The sequence below is a fragment of the Pinus tabuliformis genome, chromosome 3_1 (assembly GCF_031772625.1).
Source record: "Pinus tabuliformis cultivar Carrire ecotype Pingquan chromosome 3_1, CPIR1, whole genome shotgun sequence".
NCBI classification, from domain to species: domain Eukaryota; kingdom Viridiplantae; phylum Streptophyta; class Pinopsida; order Pinales; family Pinaceae; genus Pinus; species Pinus tabuliformis.
In genome coordinates, this window is record NC_142301.1 from 155127158 (window position 1) to 155147655 (window position 20498).

The 20498-nt window shown below is 39.9% G+C and overlaps 1 protein-coding gene across 1 annotated transcript in view; it reads left to right on the forward strand.

The window, feature by feature from the left end:
* LOC149186257 (serine carboxypeptidase-like 51) overlaps positions 1-20498 on the forward strand; it is a 129933-nt gene that overhangs the window by 99049 nt on the left and 10386 nt on the right. The window contains exon 12 of the mRNA XM_089409278.1: positions 2362-2576. Coding sequence (XP_089265404.1) covers positions 2362-2576 — 215 coding nt within the window. The remainder of the gene's footprint in view (positions 1-2361; positions 2577-20498) is intronic.

Genomic DNA, 20498 nt, shown 5'->3' on the forward strand with positions numbered 1-20498 from the left:
ACCCTGGTAGCTTACATAAATGTAGATTGGGCAAGAAGTATAGAGGAAATAATATGCACAAGTGGAGTATCCTTCTACTTGGGAGATTGTTTAGAATCCTAGTTGAGCAAGAAGCATTCTTCAGTATCATTGTCTACAATAGAAGGAGAATATATTGTAGCTGCAACATGTTGTACTCAGGCCCTTTTGGATGAATCAAATCTTGCAAGACATACAAGTAAAATTTGATGAGCATATTTTGATATTTTGTGATAACACCAGTGCAATAAGCATCTCCAAAGATCCAATGATGCATTCCAAGACCAAGCATATTCCTATCAAGTTTCACTTTCTAAGGGAGAAAGTCACATAAAAGAATATCAAAAGCTAGAGTATGTTCAACGAAGGAACAAATTGCAGACATCTTCGCCAAACCACTTCCCAAAGAAACATTTGAGTATCTCAGACAGAAACTATGTCTAATTTCACTCCAAATTGATTTGCACAATCTTCAGCAAAGAAAGACAAGGGGAGAGACAATTCCAGGGGGAGTTACCCTTTTCCATTGATGCCAAAGGGAGATAAAAAGATTAAGGAGCACAAAGACATGGGGAGCATGATCATATGGGGAGTATGATGGTTTCCATGAATCACAAAGGGTGAGATTGTTGAAAGAAGTTGTCATTGATGTCAAAGGCTATCCAAATGAAGGAGAAAGTTACATATTCAAATAGCACATTGAGAAATATTGTTTTTGTATTTTTGATGCCCCATTTGGATACCCTATCTTTGAATGCATTTTAACTCCATTTACCTTGCTCAAATTGAAGCTTAACATATATGAGTGGAAAGCTTATTCTGAGACATTTCCAGTGGTATATGGCGGTCCCTCTAACTACTCACGGTTGAGGAGAAATGATTTTTCAAAAATTCACTACACATTTTGCCAGTTGCACAAGGTAGTCCAACTGGTGGACAGATCGGCCTAGTGTAGACCCCGAATGCACTATAAATAGGCACGAGAAGGAGCATTTCAAGTCATTTGCTCAAGTATATTCGGATCTATTCAAACGAGTGAAGAAAATAAGGAATTCTAAAGTTCATACCTTGTGAAACAGAAGTGAGGTTGAGCTGATTTGGAGAGACTTTGTGGGAATGATTTATGGCATATTATGAAGGGTTTTGGGCTTTATTTTGGAAAGTATTTTTGGCTTATTTTGGAAGGATTTTTGGCACACTTTTTGAAGGTTTTTGTCCTGGTTGTTGAGGGCGAGTTCTCTTGATAAGAAGGCCTAGTTCAAGGATCATTTGTTGAGGGAAGTTATGTTGCTAAGAAGTTCGTGTTTTGGAAACCTAGTTCTCGTGTGAAGGACATAGGAGCAGCTACTGGGAAGGCATAATTTCTTTGACTAATATTGACTCTTGTACAAGCTTTGGTGTTGATAAAGCAAGGAGTTGGTGCTTCCTTTCAGTTGGTGTTGATAAACCAAGAAGTTGGTCCTGATAAATTTGAATGCACTCTTTGTATATATTAAGAAAAGCATTACGTGGTTTTCTCCCGCTTTGGGCTTCCATGTAAAAATATCTATACTTTGTATATTTATGTGTTTTTCTTTATATATGTGGATGCATTACAAGTTTTTTAAGTTAAAAATTGTTAATATTGATTCCCCCCGCCCATATCAGTATTGTTGAATATTCCAACATTGTCGTGTGGGGAGAGAATAGTTTAGCAGATACTAGATATCTTTTTATTTTTTTGTTTACACATAGTCTCTAGAACTTAGTACTATGTCTTTATTATGGCCTATTTTGTAAACATTATATGACAATTTAAGTTTGAACTTTGAACTTACCTTTAAAATGTTGACTGTGACTTACAACTCTTTGGCAATGAATATGATGCTTTATTTCATTTCGTGGTTGATGTTATCTTTTACCATTTGTTGATGAAAATTTTCATGTGTTTAAACTTTAAAGTTGATAATTGATTATCTGATAACAATGTTATAAGCTATAAATTATAATTTCTAGATGGTTGATGTTATATGTGTACTAAATGATTAATGCTTCAATGATCATCATTAACCCAAAGGTTAAATCTATATTTCATGTTTTCTGCAACTGATTCGGCATATATATATAGGGTCAATTAGATTTGTTTTAAATAGAGACTGTGTTATAAATAGTGCAGTCTAAATACTTTGGTCTGTGTGTGTTGTATTGTGTGCTTGCAATTCTATTCCCATAGCATACATGAATACAATGTATTATTTTTAACATGATAGAGGTACGTGCATGCTGAAAATGTTTTGCTTATGCCAACAAATTTCTATTCATAAGTACATATTATGACAGTCGATTCTTTTGTGTTTCTGACAGGACTTTTACAATTTCCTCATTGACTCAGCAGCTGATAGCGAATCTGCAGTAACAGTCAGTTTGGAAAATATAAATAGTGAGTCTCCTAGACGTTACTCGCGATACTTGTCCGCCAAGAAGAACTCCGGAGGATCAAAATCACAGCCGTTTGACTTTGGAGCATTCATGAATGGTGTGATCCGTCAAAAACTGAAGATTATCCCAAAGAGTGTACAGTAAGATTCTTAATCTCGCCTTATTTATTATTTACATGTTTTGTGGATATGATTATGCAAATGAGATCTTAACATCTTAAACTCCACCCATACAAAATTATCACTTTTGGGACAATATATACGAAAGTACGTGTGTCTTGATATTGCTTAGCAATATCAATTTCTATAAGGAACAGCTCTCTGCATTTCAAGGTCCTCCGAACACAGTTCAGAAAAACTTCAAATTTCATTCATGTTTATTTCTGAAAGGATCAACATTCTAATAATTCGATTAGTAAAATTTATCTCTTGAGGGATAGGTATATTTTGATAAATTGCTCTGATTTTAGCATAGTTGCAGAGTTTTATGGAAAAAAATAAAGAAAAAATATACAGAATATAAAACCTACAACTAGCAATCAGCCTAAGACTATGGCCAACTCCATTCCAATTGATTTCCATCTAGGATGTCATATAATTTTGTTCAGATGTCTATTTTAAATATCTTTAAAAGCTAAATCAACTTTAATTTCTCTCAATTTCTACAAACTAAGATAACGAACATCTACTAGCATACTGTTATTTACAGAATGTAGGTTTTAACCATGTACAAAAATCACCTGCAAGCAAATTCTTAAAATAGAACAATATACAATGGTGAGAACATAAAACAAATATAAACAAAGATTTTCCCCTGAATCCCAAAATCGGGACTATCAGATTGATTTTTCATTATATTCCTTTAAATGTTACAATACATGTATATACATGTCGAAGCATTCATAAACCCCAACCTACTAACCTTCAATTAGAACATAGTTGTAGTTCCCTTGACCAGATCTACAAAATACCATAGGCAAAAAACCATGTCCAAAACCATACGCAAAACCCATGCACAAAGCAATGGGTAGCTCCACCCACCGTCTTTGCGTTCGCCCCCCATCCTTGGGTCCACCCAACTATTATTGTGTTCGCATAAGAATAAAATTCTTGGGGCATTGCCTCGAACCCCGTGCAGGGGGGAGGTATGACAGGGGGTTTGTCGCCCCCGCTACGCCTAGCACAACGCACAGCACGTGGGCCTAGTCGTGAAAAGAATATAACACACACCCAACATTCTCCCACTTGTTGTTTTCTTTCCACACAGGGGGTCACAAGAGAGCTTAGTCATTGGTCCAACCTTGCAACGCCCATTGTTTCTCTACACCAAGAAAACTTCTCAGTGCTCACAGACTTCGTCAATGCATCTGCAACATTCTTCAAAGTGTCCACCTTTACCAGCAACACCTTTTTGTCCTCAACCATATCCCTCACAAAGTGATATTGAACATCAATGTGCTTTGTCTTTGAATGATAAGCAAGGTTCTTTGCCAAGAAAATTGCACTTTGGTTGTCACAGTCTATCCTTATAGCTCGTTCTACCAACCCCATAATTAAACACAATCTCTACAAGCAAACTGCTTCCTTACTTGCATGAGTGGCTAGAATGTATTCTGTCTCTATAGTTGAAAGTGTCACTACAGACTGTCTCTTGCTCATCCAACTGACTGCTCCTCCAAATAGGTTAAACACGTACCACTTGTAGATCTTCTCTGATCCAGATCTCCAGCCCAGTCTGACAAAGCCATGAATGTCCAAAACTCTGTCCAATCTTAATCTTCCTTGGTAGCACAAACCATAATCACTAGTGGCATGCAAAAACCTGAAAACCCGCTTCACTGTTGTCCAATGCTCCTTCTCCTCCCCTGGTTTTGACATAAGCCTACTCAATACTCCCACTGCATATGTAATGTTTGGTCTAGTACAGACCATTGCATGCATCAGGCTACCAACTACACTCGCATATGGAACACAGGACATGTCCTCTTCCTTTTCTTGTGTCTTGGGACATTATTCAACAAATAACTTTACACCTACAAGAATAGGAACGTTCATCGGTTTACTATCCTACATATTAAACCTCTACAATATTGTCTCGACATACTTCCTTTGGTTTAACCAAGGCTTCTTTTATTTCCGATCTTGTTTAATTTCCATGTCCAAAATATAGTTTGCAGTACCAAAATCCTTCTTATCGAATTTGGAGGACAATTGGGTCTTCAAATCCTGAATAATTTCTTTATTATTTCCAATCAACGACATATCATCCACATACAAGACCAAATAAATAACACGGTCACCAATTAATTTAAAATACACACAGTGATCCACTTTGCTCCTTCTGAAGCCAAGTCCCCATATATATGTATCAATTTCTGATACCACATCCTTGGTGACTATTTTAACCCATATAGAGACATTTTTAACCTACATACAAATTCTTTCTTACCCTTCACCGCAAAGGCTTCAGGTTGCTTCCTATAGATCTCTTCTTCCAGATCCCCGTGACGAAATATTGTCTTCACATCCATCTGTTCTAACTCAAAATCAAATGCAACAACAATAGATAAAAGTGATCTAATAGAAACTAACTTGGCAACAGGAGAAAAGATATCACCAAATCAATTCCTGGCACCTGAAAAGAACCTTTTTCTACCAACCGAGCTTTGTATTTCTCCACCTTGCCTTTTGAATTCAGTTTCTTCTTAAACACCCACTTGTTGTCAATGGGTTTCCTTCCAGCCGATAACTCCAATAGATCCCAAGCCTCATTTTTGTCCAAAGATACCATTTCATCAACCATGGCCTCTTTTTAGAGTTTTCTATCCTCTAAATCCACTGCCTCCCTGACAGTTCTGGGATCATCATCAATAATAGATAAAGCAAAATTTGAACAGAAAGCAGATAGACTATACCTCCTAGTTGCCTTCTCTCTCGAACTGATTTTCTCAAAACTGGAGTTAGTGGCTCTTCCTCTTCTGATTCTTGTTCTACTGTAGAGTTGGATTCTTCCTCCTTTAATTCAACTCTATCTTTTTAAGTTCCTTTGGTAGGACTTCGTGTTTAACAACATCTTTCACCTCTCTAAACACCACATCTTGGTTGTACACAACCTTCTTTGTTTTTGGGTTCCAAAGCTTATAACCTTTTAAACCATCCTTATACCCAATAAAGATACACCTTTTAGATTTACTATCCAACTTAGTTCTTTTCTCCTTTGGAACATGTACATATGCATCATATCCAAATACTCTCAGATGTGAAAGAGAGGGTTTCTTACCAGTCCATACCTTGTGGAGTCTTATCCTCCAACGCTAATGAAGGTGATCTGTTAAACAGCTAACATGCAGTATCCACTGCCTCTGCCCAAAATTCATGCCCTAATCCAACGCCACTGACCATGCTTTTTACCTTTTCCATCAACGTCTGTTCATTCTTTCAGCAACACCATTTTGTTAAGGTGTATATGGAGTAGCCTTTTGCCATGCTATACTACACTTCTTATAGAGCTCTTCAAATTCCTTCTTGCAAAACTCTCCACCATGATATGTCCTCAACACCTTAATCTTCTTCTTTGTCTTATTTTTCACTAGAACTTTAAATTCTTTAAACTTGTTAAAGACTTTAGATTTCTTCATAAGGAAATATATCCATGTATTCCTCGAGAAATCATTCATAAATGAGACATAGTACAAAGACTTACCTAGTGATAGAACCGACACAGGTCCAAACACATCATTGTGCACAAGCTATAATATCATCCGATTTTGGTTTCCATATACACAATGTTCATAGAAATCAAAATCCAGAAAGAAATTAGACATACCTTCTATCATACCATTACTATGCAGTATTCGAAAGCCCTTCTCTCCAATATGCCCAAGCCTTTGATGCCATAACATGGTCTTTTCTCCAGAGACCATTGGATTTTTTGCCCCACTTTCAGGAACCATAGAACTGTTGCACCCATCAATAACAGTGCTGTTGAAATTTGGTACCGGAGGACAGGTGGTTCCCTTAGGCTTTGATCTTTGGCCTAGGGAAAAGTGTCCAAAAAAATTTAATTTTTCTCCAAAAGTGACTTTATAATTTTATAAAGTTAAATCTAATTTAAAAGTGACTTTAAGTGATAAAGTTACTAAGTCTAATTTTAAAGTAAATGAAAAATTAGAAAGGAAAAGTGACTTTGGAAATAAATGACTAAGTGGGTCTTTATTAAAGTGGGGTGAATTAAAAAATAGAAAGTGAGATTTAAATGAGCATTTAATCTCAACCATTGATCTAAATCTATTTCAGCCATTGGATTTAGAGATCACCCAAAAGTCACTTGGATCACCAAAAAGTCACTTGGAGTTATATTAAAGGAGGAACAGGTCATTCATTCTTTCATGAGAAGATTAGAAGAAGGAGAGCAAGAGAGCAAGAGAGATTTCTGAGCAGGGAGGAGAAGGAGACAGCAGCTTGGCACACATTCCAAGGCAGCAGTTGAGCAGATTTGTACAGCTGATTCAGCGCATAGTGAAAGGCAGATTTTTGCACAAAAATCGAGGAGCAGTTTGCTGATTTTTCTGCACACAAAATGGAGGCCATATAGCATTTATTGCTGTCCTGTTTGCTGTAATTTCCAGATTGCTGTGAGGCACGGGAAAGGAGATAAGTTGTAAATTTGCTTGCTGATTTTTGCTGAATAATTCTCACTGTAAAAAGGCAATTTTCAGAAATAAAGAAGAGCTCTCAAACTGGTTTTCCCCAAGAGTTGTAGGGGGTTTTTCCAGGGTCAAGTTGACCAAAAATATCAGTGTTTTAATGTGTTTTAATCACTGTTTTTTATTGCTGATTTTTAATTTTGCAATTTTCAGCATTTTGAAAAATTTCCAGAATTTGTGTTTTCAGCAATATTTTTTTTTCCAGTCTGTTAAATGTATGGTTATGGGAATGGGCATTTAACTACATGGGAGAAATAAGGAGAAACTGAAAACCGGGGTGGGAAAACAGAGATTTTTACATGGTATCAGAGCTTGAGTGCTGAAGAGCAGTTTGGGACAGCAAAAGGAAAAATTACAGTTGCTGATTTTTCACTCATAAAATTCCAGCAAGCTGATTTTTTCATAAACAACAGTTTTATCTTTACTACAGCAGTGCTATTTTTCAGTTTTAGGACAGCAGGATGTCATTGAGATTGAGGGTGGAGGATAGGTTGGATGGGCATATAAATTACAGCGTTTGGAAGGAGAAAATGCAGAGTATCTTTGAGGAGGCAGAAGTCTGGGATATCATGGTGCATACCGCACAGAACCCTATTGTTGTGCCCACTGATGTTACTCAATTGGCTGAGTATAAAAAGAAGAACAATAAGGGTAAGAGACTGATTCTAGACGGAATCAAAGACCATTGCATTCCTCATGTGAGAGGAAAGAGCAATGCCCATGAGATGTGGACAGCATTGTCCAATCTCTACCAGAGTACCAATGAGAACCGGAAGATGGTCCTGAAGGAGAAGCTGAAGAACATTAAGATGGGTAATGATAGTGCAGCTGAATATCTCACAAAGATTACCAATGTGAGAGATGAGTTGGCAGCGATTGGAGAGGCCATTCCACCCACTGAGTTGGTGCGGATTGCAGTGAATGGCTTCCCCCGTTCATAGTTGAACTTTGCTGATGGGGTTTGTGCATGTGAGACCCTTCCCACATGGGAGAGGTTTTGGGATGATTGCATTCAGACAGAGATCAGGAAAGGTCAGCTTGGGGCAGTCAAGCCAGTTGAGCAGGATGAGGATGTAGCACTGGTGGCAGGAGGCAAGAAAGGCAAAGGGAAGAAGCAGGCTTCCACAAGCGGTGGTGGGGGCAAAGGCAAAGGTAAAGGTAAACAAGGGAACACACAGAAAGACTATTCCAAGGTGAAGTGTTGGAATTGTCAAAAGATGGGACACTATGCAGTTGTGTGTCCGGAGAAGAAGAAGAAGAAGGGGAAGAACCAGGATGTGGCAGCTTCAGCAGAGATTGAGGACTTTGCTGGTCGTTTTGACCGAGAGTTTGCGTTCACTACTTGTGAGTCCTCTAGTGCAGGATCACCTGTCACACAGGTTCAGAGGGAGCATGCTTTTCCCTCGATTAGCGGAGCATCTTCAGGTATCTGGTATGTGGATAGTGGGGCTTCACGTCATATGACAGGAGTCCGTGAGTACTTCTCAGAGCTTTTAGAGAGTGGCATTGATATTGAGGTAGTACTCGGTGATGACAGAGTTGTTAGAGCAGTCGGGGTGGGGACAGTGACATTTCAGAGGGAGTCCAAACCTCCCTTGAAGGTGTCAGAGGTTCTTTATGTGCTAGGGATGAGGAAGAACCTCATATCCATCTCAGCTTTGGAGGACAGAGGATATGAGGTACTGTTCAGGGGAGGACAAGTGTTGATGTATCCCAGGGGCACTCCAGCTGATTCAGCTAGAGTGATAGGTGTACGCCATGCAAAGGTGTACAAGTTTGCATTCCAACCCCTTTTGGCATTGAGCAGTAGTTCCGACAGCAGAGCTAGCAGTTCTGAGCTGTGTGAGATTTGGCACTGCAGGATGGGACATATGTATCATGGAGCCTTGAGGACATTGCGGGAGATCACTACAGGTGTGCCAGATTTCAGTACTGATCACTTTGATACTTGCAGAGGTTGTGCGATGGGCAAGTTTGCCAAATCCCCTTTTCCCAGCAGTGACAGCAGAGCGACGGGGATACTTGATTTGATTCATTCCGATGTGAGCGGTCGGATGTCTCATGTTTCCTTGAGTGGATATGAGTACTATGTGTTATTCATTGATGATCACTCCAGGAGGACCTGGATTTATTTTTTGAAGACCAAGAGTGAGGTATTCAAGCGGTTTCAGGAGTTCAGAGCTCTTATGGAGACTCAGACAGGTCGAAAGATCAAGTCCTTGAGGTCGGACAATGGAGGAGAGTACACCCTTGGAGAGTTTGTTGACTATTGTGCGGAGGCAGGCATTAGGAGGGAGTTCACTATTCCTTACAACCCCCAGCAGAATGGGGTTGCGGAGAGGAAGAACAGATCCATCATAGGGGCTGCCAAAGCCATGATACATGATCAGGGGTTGCCATTGTTCTTGTGGGCAGAGACCTGCAACACAGCTGTTTACTTGCAGAACAGGAGTCCGCATCGTGCCTTGGGGCACATGACTCCGGAGGAGGCTTTCTCTGGGAAGAAGCCTGATCTTGGTCATCTTCATATCTTTGGATGCATTGCATACTCCTATATACCCAAGGAGAAGAGGACCAAACTAGAGCCCACCGCAGAGAAGGGTATCTTTGTGGGCTACAGTGAGACCTCAAAGGCCTTTCGGATTTACATTCCTGCACAGAGGAGAGTTGTTGTCAGACGGGATGTGAAGTTCGAGGAGGACAGGGCCTTTAGGAGGTCACGGGAGTTAGAGTATCTGGATCAGCCAGACCCTCAGCAGCAGTTGAGTCAGTCGCAGGGATCCAGTGGGCAGGGATCAGAAGGATCAGGAGGTACATCTATGAGGATGTCAGGTCCGTTAGTGAGCAGTGGCTCATCGAGCCAGAGGGGTGGTGCTCCGGGCAGCATGCAGAGCAGTTCACATAGCAGTTCACTAGGGAGTCCACTGATGGACAGTTCACACGGTACCTCAGCTTCTACAGGTTCAGGTGCAGGCAGGAGGACAACAGACAGACAGTCAGGAGTTCAGGCTACTGATGATGATGAGGAGGAGGAGTTTCATTCTCCGGTGGGAGAAGTGCGCTCAGGGAAGAGGAAGCCCAAGTGGCTTCAGGACACCTTGAGAGATGCCACATCTGTTGCTGAGCCGAAGAGGCCAGTCAGAGAGAGTAGACCACCTGAGAGGTTTTGTAGCTATATGGCGATGGTTACCAGCATCCTTGACTCTGAGCCTTCTAGCTATGAGGAGGCAGCTAGCCAGCAAGTCTGGAGAGAGGCCATGCAGGAGGAGTATTCTTCTATCATGAAGAATGATGTTTGGGAGGTGGTGCCGAGGCCTGAGGGCAAATCCGTGGTTACTTCCAGATGGCTTTACAAGGTAAAGCATGCTGCAGATGGCAGCATTGAGAAATTCAAAGCGAGGTTTGTGGCTAGAGGGTTCTCCCAGGTAGAGGGAGTTGATTATGAGGAGACCTTCGCTCCCGTGGCTCGATATACTTCGATCCACTCCATTATATCGATAGCAGCAGAGATGGGTTGGAAGATCCACCAGATGGATGTGAAGACCGCATTTCTCAATGGCTTCATACAGGAGGAGGTGTACATTGAGCAGCCACAGGGCTTTGAGGTGCATGGGAAGGAGTCCCATGTGTGCAGACTGAAGAAGGCCCTTTATGGCCTGAAGCAAGCTCCCAGAGCTTGGTACTCCAGGATAGATACATATTTGCAGGGGATGGGTTTCACAAAGAGTGAGGCAGATCCGAACCTTTACTTTATTGTGATTGGTGAGGAGCCTCTCATTCTGGTGCTGTATGTGGATGACTTGATCATTACAGGTGCAGAGAGACTCATAGAGCACTGCAAGAGAGATCTTGCGGCGGAGTTTGAGATGAAGGACATCGGTTTGATGCATTACTTTTTTGGTTTGGAGGTGTGGCAGGAGGAGGGGCATTTCTTCCTGGGGCAGGGGAAGTATATTGTGGACATCCTTAGCAGATTCCACATGGAGGATTGTAGACCCATGTCGACACCGATGATCACCAACTGGAAGAAGCTTCATGCTTCGGATTCCGAGTTGGTGGATCCCACATTGTACAGGCAGCTGATTGGTTCCTTGATGTATTTGGTCAACACTAGACCAGATATCTGTTTTGCAGTCAACACGATGAGTCAGTTTATGTGTGAGCCTAGGAAGGTTCACTGGGTGGCTGCAAAACACATTTTGCGGTACTTGCAGGGGACAGTGGATTATGGTCTGGACTACAGGCAGGGAGATGGAGTGAGATTGGCAGGGTACACTGATTCTGATTGGGCAGGTTGTGCTTCTGATAGGAAGAGCACTTCAGGGTGTTGTTTTGGGTTGGGTTCACAGTAGTGTCATGGTTCAGCCGAAAGCAGCAGTCAGTAGCACTGAGTTCAGCGGAAGCAGAGTATATGGCAACCAGTCTAGCTAGTTGTGAGGCTATCTGGCTTCGCAAGATGTTGTTTGGCTTATTTGGTCAGCCGTTGAGACCTTCAGTGATTTACTGTGATAATCAGAGTTGCATTAAACTCACGGAGAATCCAGTATTTCATGACAGGTCAAAGCATATCGGGATCAGATATCATTTCATCAGAGACTATGTTCAGAAGGGAGCTGTGAAGCTTGAGTATATTTCCACTGATGAGCAGGTTGTAGATATCCTTACCAAAGCCTTACCACGGGGCAAGCATGTCTACTTCAGGGACAAGATGGGTGTGGTGAGGAACACCTTCCTCGGTAAGAGGGAGTGTTGAAATTTGGTACCGGAGGACAGGTGGTTCCCTTAGGCTTTGATCTTTGGCCTAGGGAAAAGTGTCCAAAAGAAATTTAATTTTTCTCCTAAAGTGACTTTATAATTTTATAAAGTTAAATCTAATTTAAAAGTGACTTTAAGTGATAAAGTTACTAAGTCTAATTTTAAAGTAAATGAAAAATTAGAAAGGAAAAGTGACTTTGGAAATAAATGACTAAGTGGGTCTTTATTAAAGTGGGGTGAATTAAAAAATAGAAAGTGAGATTTAAATGAGCATTTAATCTCAACCAATGATCTAAATCTATTTCAGCCATTGGATTTAGAGATCACCCAAAAGTCACTTGGATCACCCAAAAGTCACTTGGAGTTATATTAAAGGAGGAAAAGGTCATTCATTCTTTCATGAGCAGATTGGGAGAAGGAGAGCAAGAGAGCAAGAGAGATTTCTGAGCAGGGAGGAGAAGGAGACAGCAGCTTGGCACACATTCCAAGGCAGCAGTTGAGCAGATTTGTACAGCTGATTCAGCACATAGTGAAAGGCAGATTTTTGCACAAAAATCGAGGAGCAGTTTGCTGATTTTTCTGCACACAAAACGGAGGTCGTACAACATTTATTGTTGTCCTGTTTGTTGAAATTTCCAGATTGCTGTGAGGCACGGGAAAGGAGATAAGTTGTAAATTTGCTTGCTGATTTTTGCTGAATAATTCTCACTGTAAAAAGGCAATTTTCAGAAATAAAGAAGAGCTCTCAAACTGGTTTTCCCCAAGAGTTGTAGGAGGTTTTTCCAGGGTCAAGTTGACCAAAAATATCAGTGTTTTAATGTGTTTTAATGGCTGTTTTTGATTGCTGATTTTTAATTCTGCAATTTCCAGCATTCTGAAAAATTTCCAGAATTTGTGTTTTCAGCAATATTTTTTTTTCAGTCCTTTAAATGTATGGTTATGGGAATGGGCATTTAACTACATGGGAGAAATAAGGAGAAACTGAAAACCGGGGTGGGAAAACAAAGATTTTTACAAGTGCTACCCGGAATCTATTGATATGTACATGGTCAACATTTGGTTCTACTTGGGGACATGTTGTTTCGTTGAAGGAATGTGAAAATCCAAAATCCTATATCCAGGAAAACAAAGTAACATTCGGTAGATATCCAATCTAAAGCAAAATCATCATATACATATCAAATATGAAATCATATGTTGGAATAGAGGTCATATTCTAACAATGAAACATATATCATAAAACATAAATGTGGAACTAAAATTTACCTACTGACAGAAATAAAATTGTCTAATGACGGAAATAAAAAATATCTAAGAGTGTAGCATTAGAGATACAATAAGATGCCTGTGGCATCAGATGTCATCCCTATGGCTCAATACAAAGAAGTTGCATGCTAACAAGTGGATCCATTGGCTGCTTGTCTGATGTCCCTTGTTGAATCCTGATTGTTTTGGGTTAATGGAGGTTCTCAGTGTTGTACTGTAAAGTCTCATCAAATCCCTTCCTCTTTCCCTTTTTGTTTGTGAGACGAGATGAATTGGAATCTTGGATAGGTTGAAACAACTCTGTTACAACTGCATTGTATTTTGTAGAATGTCCTTGAGTTTCACTTTCTTCATTGTCAGGCCTTCTTGGATTCCCAACATGATGCCTTCTCTCAAATTCCCTGTATAATCTGACCATACCACCCTCGACAACTGGAATTGTGACATAGGATAGATCTAATTGGATGCATCCTCGAAGATCAGTTGCAAACATTCTTGATAGAAGCATCCCCAATACATCTAGCAAGTCAATAACAACGATATCCATAGTGATAATCTTGTATGGAAAATTTGCTAAGAAGCCCTGCAAGTCCTTAAATCACACCAAGAACTTCAATTTTTTTTGAATCCATGAAACAAATACTATGATAAGGCCTGGATATCCTCAACTTCAACTGATCCATAACCTTCTTAGTAATGACATCGGTCAAAGCTTTGGAATCTAATATACAGTTGTGCAGCAGACGATCATTTACCATCAAAGTCAAGAAAAAGGGTTGATGATCTTCGTTTGTCATATAAAAATTGAGATCCTTTAACTTGATTTCTTTTGTAACAACCCCAATTTAAAAGATACAATTAAATACATCAATTTATATGATTAATAATCAACACCCAACTACTCAACTATTTAACAAAGAATTTTAAAAAAATATGAGCAGAAAAAACTTACCTGTAGTGATTATATTCCTTACATTTGTTTTTGGAGTTGAATGCTCTTTGAATTTTGATAACCACAATAAAGATTTTGGGAACGACTCTCCACCCAACCATAGGCTCAGTTGCACATAATCTTTCTACAGCTGGCCACCCCCAAGCCCTCAATCAACTTACCACTGTTAGGGAATCCTTTGTCTCGCAACACTTTTCTCCTAAGAAAATGGATGAAGGAATGGATGAATCTCATCCTCCTCATCGTCCATTAAATGGACCAAAAAAAGGAAAGGGATCCAGATGCACACATTCCATGTGTCAACATGCAACTTTTATTATTTTATGTTTTACTTAATTTAATATTTCTCTTAATTTAACTCTTTTTTATTTTATTCCTTTTACTTTTTGTTAACTTCACTTATTCTTAGTATTTTTATAGTTTACTTTCATATATAGTTATTTAGAACTCTAGTTTATTATTTATTATTTTATTTATTTATTATTATTATATTCTCTTAATTATCTATTATTATCTTTTCTTTATTATTTACTATTTATTTATTATTATTATCTTTTATTTATTGTTTATTATTAATTTACTTATATTTTAATATTATATTATTTTATTTATTTTTATTATTATTAGGGCCATTACATCTTTATCCATGCGATGATCCTCAATCTTATCTTATTGAGATATGCTTATGGCCTTCAAAAATGCATCTCTTTGAGAAGGAATCTTTAGGAGTTCTAATACCCACCTCCCATCGGCCCTATCATCCATGTGATTCTGTCCACGTTCACTTTGGCATTTGCTGCATGAGTTATCATATAGGTTGGCATATTTATATTGATTTGATGATGTGTTGGCTGCATTGGCTTTATGATTACACTTAGTATTAGTTTTGTACCATATGCATGTTAGGGTAGGATGCATTGCATACTGATTTTCGCATTAGAACTAATGTCATATGATATTTCTCATGATAGATTAGATGCATTTAGAAACTGCTTTTGAATTTTTACTTCTCTGAGTCGATTTTATGGGTCTAATCCAAGCGTGTGCACTCATTAGACACCGCGAAAACATGTTGCCCCGTGTTTTTTATATGTGCAAATAACAGGTCTATGGTATCCAAGAGATTGCTGGAGTTCTCATGACCTCTCGTTCAAGTAGCTTCGTCCACTTTTCTAAGAGATCACGTCCCAGTTGGAGCTAGAGGTTACCCACCATTATGTGGGTGATATCCCTAGGAGAAAAAATTTCTCCGAGATGGTCCTCAATCGGCAGCAAATAGCCCCTTATAGCCACCAACTAGCTTGTTGTGCCATTTCTCCGTCACCTGAGCTAGCCATATGGTCCCTCACCCATTTGTCATGATCATATGTTTGAAGGTGGACCTCATGAACCTAAAGGTATGCCTTATCATTTGGTAATTGAGTATTGTAGTTTGCTTATCTTGGATACTTCTAGGCATGGATTAATGGGGGGATTCGGCGAAAAGAGTGGGCTAGGTCAATGCTCTTATCTTCTAGACACCCTTATGATGTTAACCTTAGAATTTCGTACTGTGGGATCTCTTCTACTGACCTTTGGGCTTTAGGCATGGTACTTCATGGGAAACCCTAATTTTGGGTGCGTGGTCCTGCTCCCTCATCCACACATATCAATCCCCTTCTGCTCATTGTAACTCCATACATCATTTCTCCCACCTAGGTCCACATTCTCCCATTGGATCCACATAAGGTTAGCTTTCCCCCTCCCCTTGCCCGCGCATTAGGTCAGGCCGGGAATGATGCCCCAGAGGTTGATGTAGCTGAAAAGAAAAGTAAAAGCATTATTGACCACATTCAACAGGAAAATGTAACACAAAATGCAAAAGATGGTCAAGCAAACACATTTATCACGTGTGCAAAAGCCAATACACGAGCTCTACCCCATTATCATGGCCATCACCCTGGTTCCTATAGGCCCTAAATGAGCCTCCTTTATCATTCAAGAACCCATGATTGTCCCAACCCCTGGTGGGCAATGAACCACCCTACCTTAAAGGGGGTATCCACTGCTATACCTTACACATCATGCTCTTATCCCTTGAGCCCCAAGTAGTTAATCAAAGAAAAATCATAAAAGGAAAAAGGCATATAAAGAAGGGTGGAAAAATCAAGGTCGAGGCACCTCATGTACCATGATTTCTCCCTCCTATACATTATATACCCAAGTGTGGGCTTCCCTTTTACTAGCTACCCTTGTACCCCAACATGTGGCCCAAGGCTGCCCCTTTCACTCCCTACTCCATTCATCTCTTTATCACATGCCACCACCCTTTAAAGGATGTAACTTGGACATTCTATCCCCTTTAAAGGTTGAAACCACCTAATAGGGTACCTAGTTAACCCCATTTGGAGCATGGAGACATTAGCACATGCCAAAGCCCACTATGGAAGGGCATGTCATTATGAAGTGCCCACCTGTTTTCCATGGTTTGTAAGCTCTTTAACTCAATTTCCTTAAATGACTTGTTGTATTGGAAGGCTAGGGGACACTTTGGATCCTATGCAGGATTGCAGATGGTCTCCATTTTGGGTTTGGTCTCCCTATACGAGGTCCTACCCCTCTAGAGGGCTACATTGGCAAATGTAGGGTGTGTGTAGAGAGCCATGGGCCTCCACAGCAGTAGAAAACACTCCATGGATCCCCAAATAAGTTCAAAGATTGCGTGAGATTCACCTATTGGACGAGGAAGATGCACCTGGTTCACCATGTCCAATCGGCCCGACAGTTGTACCATGCACTTGGCAGATGACCTGGGACTTGTATGTTGATGTGGCATCACTTACACCATCATCTAATCCCTTATAGATGGTATATAGGCATCTTCGATCTACTTGGAGACCCATGAGGTTACTTGTGTGCCCTCACACCCATTGGGAACACCACAGGTTTATTATTGGAGAACAAGGGGCTAACCTCTTGTCCACTACTTTTAGGAGTCTTCTTTCTCATCATGGCACCTATGGACTTCATTAGGTCTCATAGGAGGCCCAATGAAATGTATTATTGATCATTCGACCTCGTGAGAGGCTTATTATTTTTTTTATGAGCTAGTTTGGTGGGACTGTCACCAAAAGTTAGTTATTGTGCACATTATTTATTTTAGGGGCTAATGTAGGCCTAATTAACTAAATCAAACTCATTAGAAATGTATAAATACAAGTGATTCGAGTTCATTTTAGCATCATCAATTGGATTTGGAAATAGTATCTCTTTAGGGATTTTCGTTATCCTTCTTGGAGGACGAATATTTGGAGCATGGAATTAATTTTGATGTTTGGATAATTTTCATATGTCTTGGAGCTTCTTGATGGCAAGTTTTTGGATGGTTGGACATATTCTTATACATGTAAGTACATTTTAATGTTATTCTTTCTTTCTGATTTTGTCACATACATTGTCTCTGGGATTTCGCTATACTAGGGCTTATTTATTGCATCTCTTATGGGAAGTTGGGGAAATTTTGTTTCTAGATAGTGAATGATTCATGTATGGTCCATGTATAATGAATGAATGTTCCTAGGGATGTTTCATTACTGAAATTTATCTTAACAAGCCATCTACCTTGCAAAACGAAGTATAAAGTCCTTGAAGCTGCTTTTGTTGTTGCCCTAGTGCCAAGCGAAATTGTCTTTGAGGCTTTCTTGACCTAGAAAATTCAAAGGTACATGGCCATAATTCTACCCGACTCCAATATCCCCAAAGGATTAGGCATTGGTCCACCCAAAGGTGATCAAGTTAAATCTATTTTCCTTCTCCCCTTTCCACTTCTCTAGTTTTAGTCCTCTAAGTCACCTAGGGCATCAATTATCTCATGATCTAACCATCCAAATACTTCGATTTTTCGTCGACAACTGCATTGCTGTGTCCACAAAAAGCCCTCCAAATTTCATGAGATTTCGACAATGGGATCTTGAGATATCGCAAGCCCTAGCTAGGAGACCAATTCTTGCCCTTGGTTTCCCTTAGGCTAGAAACCTCACTAGGATCCTTGCATTGCCTTTCATGGAAAATTCATTCTTTAATCCCTTTCCCCTCCCTAATTAGGTCAAACATATCATTGGTTGTTAAATCTTATCCCCTTGACCGAACCTTGGGTCCACTTGGTCTCGTGTTGTCCCTTGCACTATGAAGGTTAATTCTTCAAAGATTGCCTAGAACCCAAGTTTTCGCAAGAATTCTAGGACTTAGGGATCTCCTTTATAAGACACATACTCAAAACCTAACCGTAGAAATTTTCCCCAAGCCCTTCCTAGAGAGCCTTCCATATTGTCTTCCAAGACAAGCAAGCCACATATTTGAGCCTCTTGTGAATAGGCTTCCAGGATCACCCCTCACCCTATCATTAGTCCATCCATTTCATGATCATTATAAGGTCTCCTCCCATTGGTGAAAATCCATGAAGAGTAAGGAGACTTAGCCGAGGTGACAGTGGGCTATCACTCCATTGTTGCCCTTAGCCTAGTAGTAACATTTCAAGGATTCCCTTTTAGGACCCCTGCTAGTTTGAGCGTTAACAATGTGTACCCCTTCCTTCGAGCAATTTCTAAGATTTGTTCCTTAGACGACTTCTCTCCATATATTTGCGTAATAGGGTCCTTTTCATCACTGAAATTATTGATGGTGAAAGATGAAGGATTCATTTCCATACAACAATCTTCTTCTGTAGACAAGGGGACCTCTTGACTAATTGTATTAATTTGTTCACTTGTTCCTTCATCAAGGATCCATCTGGAAAAAGAACAAGAGATTTATTTGTGAAAACTCTCACATGGTCTGCAGAATGGCACAGGCTGATCAACTACGTTGGTGGAATCGAGCGGATTAGGAGGCCTTTGCTCATTTGAAGGATTCTTCTTTGGCCATGCATTATTATTACCCCTGTTATTATTATTTCTAGGTTGAATATTTTGAGCTTGGGATCTTTCCATTTGAATTAGCCTAGCTTGCATGGCATTCATTTCTCTAGCATGTTCAATTTTCATATCTTTAATCAATTGAGTTAATTCCTTGATAGGATCATGGTCAACTTCCTTGACTTCTTTAGCCTTAGCCTTAGTTGGACCTCTTTCAAAACCAGGAATTTCAGACTTCCCAGATGCTTTTTTATCCTTTTCCAACTCCTCAGCTAAAGTTTGAGTAGCTTTTAAATCATTTGGTTTAGCACGCCTTAGCTCATAAGAAGTATCAACCATGAATGCATCTAGATAATACTCTAGCAAAGATTTATCAGTTGGTTTATAATCTTGATGCATCTCCTTGACAATGCCATTAAATTTCTTATTAAATTCATCAATGATCTCATTCTCATTTTTCTTTATGTTGTTGATGGTTCTAAGCAAATACCTCCCTTCCTTTTTATCTCCATACTTATCTTTGAAGGCATTGATAATGGCTTGTAAAGAATCAAAGGAGTTGTTAGGCCTATCCAAATACCATTCCATTGCATCTTCTTCTAGAGAAAGAACAAACAACTTCATTTTAATATCCTCATGATTGTAGGCAGCTCTGGAAGTATGCTTCACCAAGAAGGTTGTGAATGCTCTGAGATGTGCTTTAGCACTTATTGCATTATTCACCTGAAAAGTAGGAATCTTATCCAAACCAGATTCTGGGAGATCACGAGGCTGACCTTGAATGTTGCCAAATTTGCAAGGAGTGAATAGGTCTTGTTGTCGCCCAAACTATATAGGCCAGATGCAACAACGCTCAAGGCGGGGGCTGTCACTCTGATCCACGCCATGTCTATTCTAGTTGTCTCCCTACAACAAACCATGGGGGGTAGTCCCTATGAAATGTGCAGATGGGAGACCCGTTGGCAGCCAACAAGTCTGGGAGACACAACTAAATGACCTAGCAACTTGGTTGAAATAGCAAGTTAAGGGATTTGATTAGATTATTATGGAAGACCGGTGCCTTTGAAATGGAGTCAACTACTTGCTTAAGAAAGATTATTTACCAAGTCACCTGATGAACAATTTTTGCTTTAAGGGTGCTTCACTATCCTAAATGAGATGCAAACCCTATAACCTATGTGAGATGTTGAATCTTGGTTTATTTTAAGTTATATGCCTATTCTAGGTGTATCTTTCCTCTTAATTGTTTTGAAGCTAGTCTCTAGAGTAGGTTGTGAGAGAGAAGCTAAGGGGAAGTAAGCTAAGGCTTGATTAACTATCCCTCCCCTTAGGATCTAACCACCCGATGCCTCTGGCACTACAGATTCTGTGGCTCTAACGACTACAAGGTCACTGTTTTAACCACTAAAGCGGTGCTAAACTCCTCAAGCTATATGAGAAAAGTGGGTCTATCTCTCTATCAACCAAGCTTATGCTTGGAGGTTAATTAATT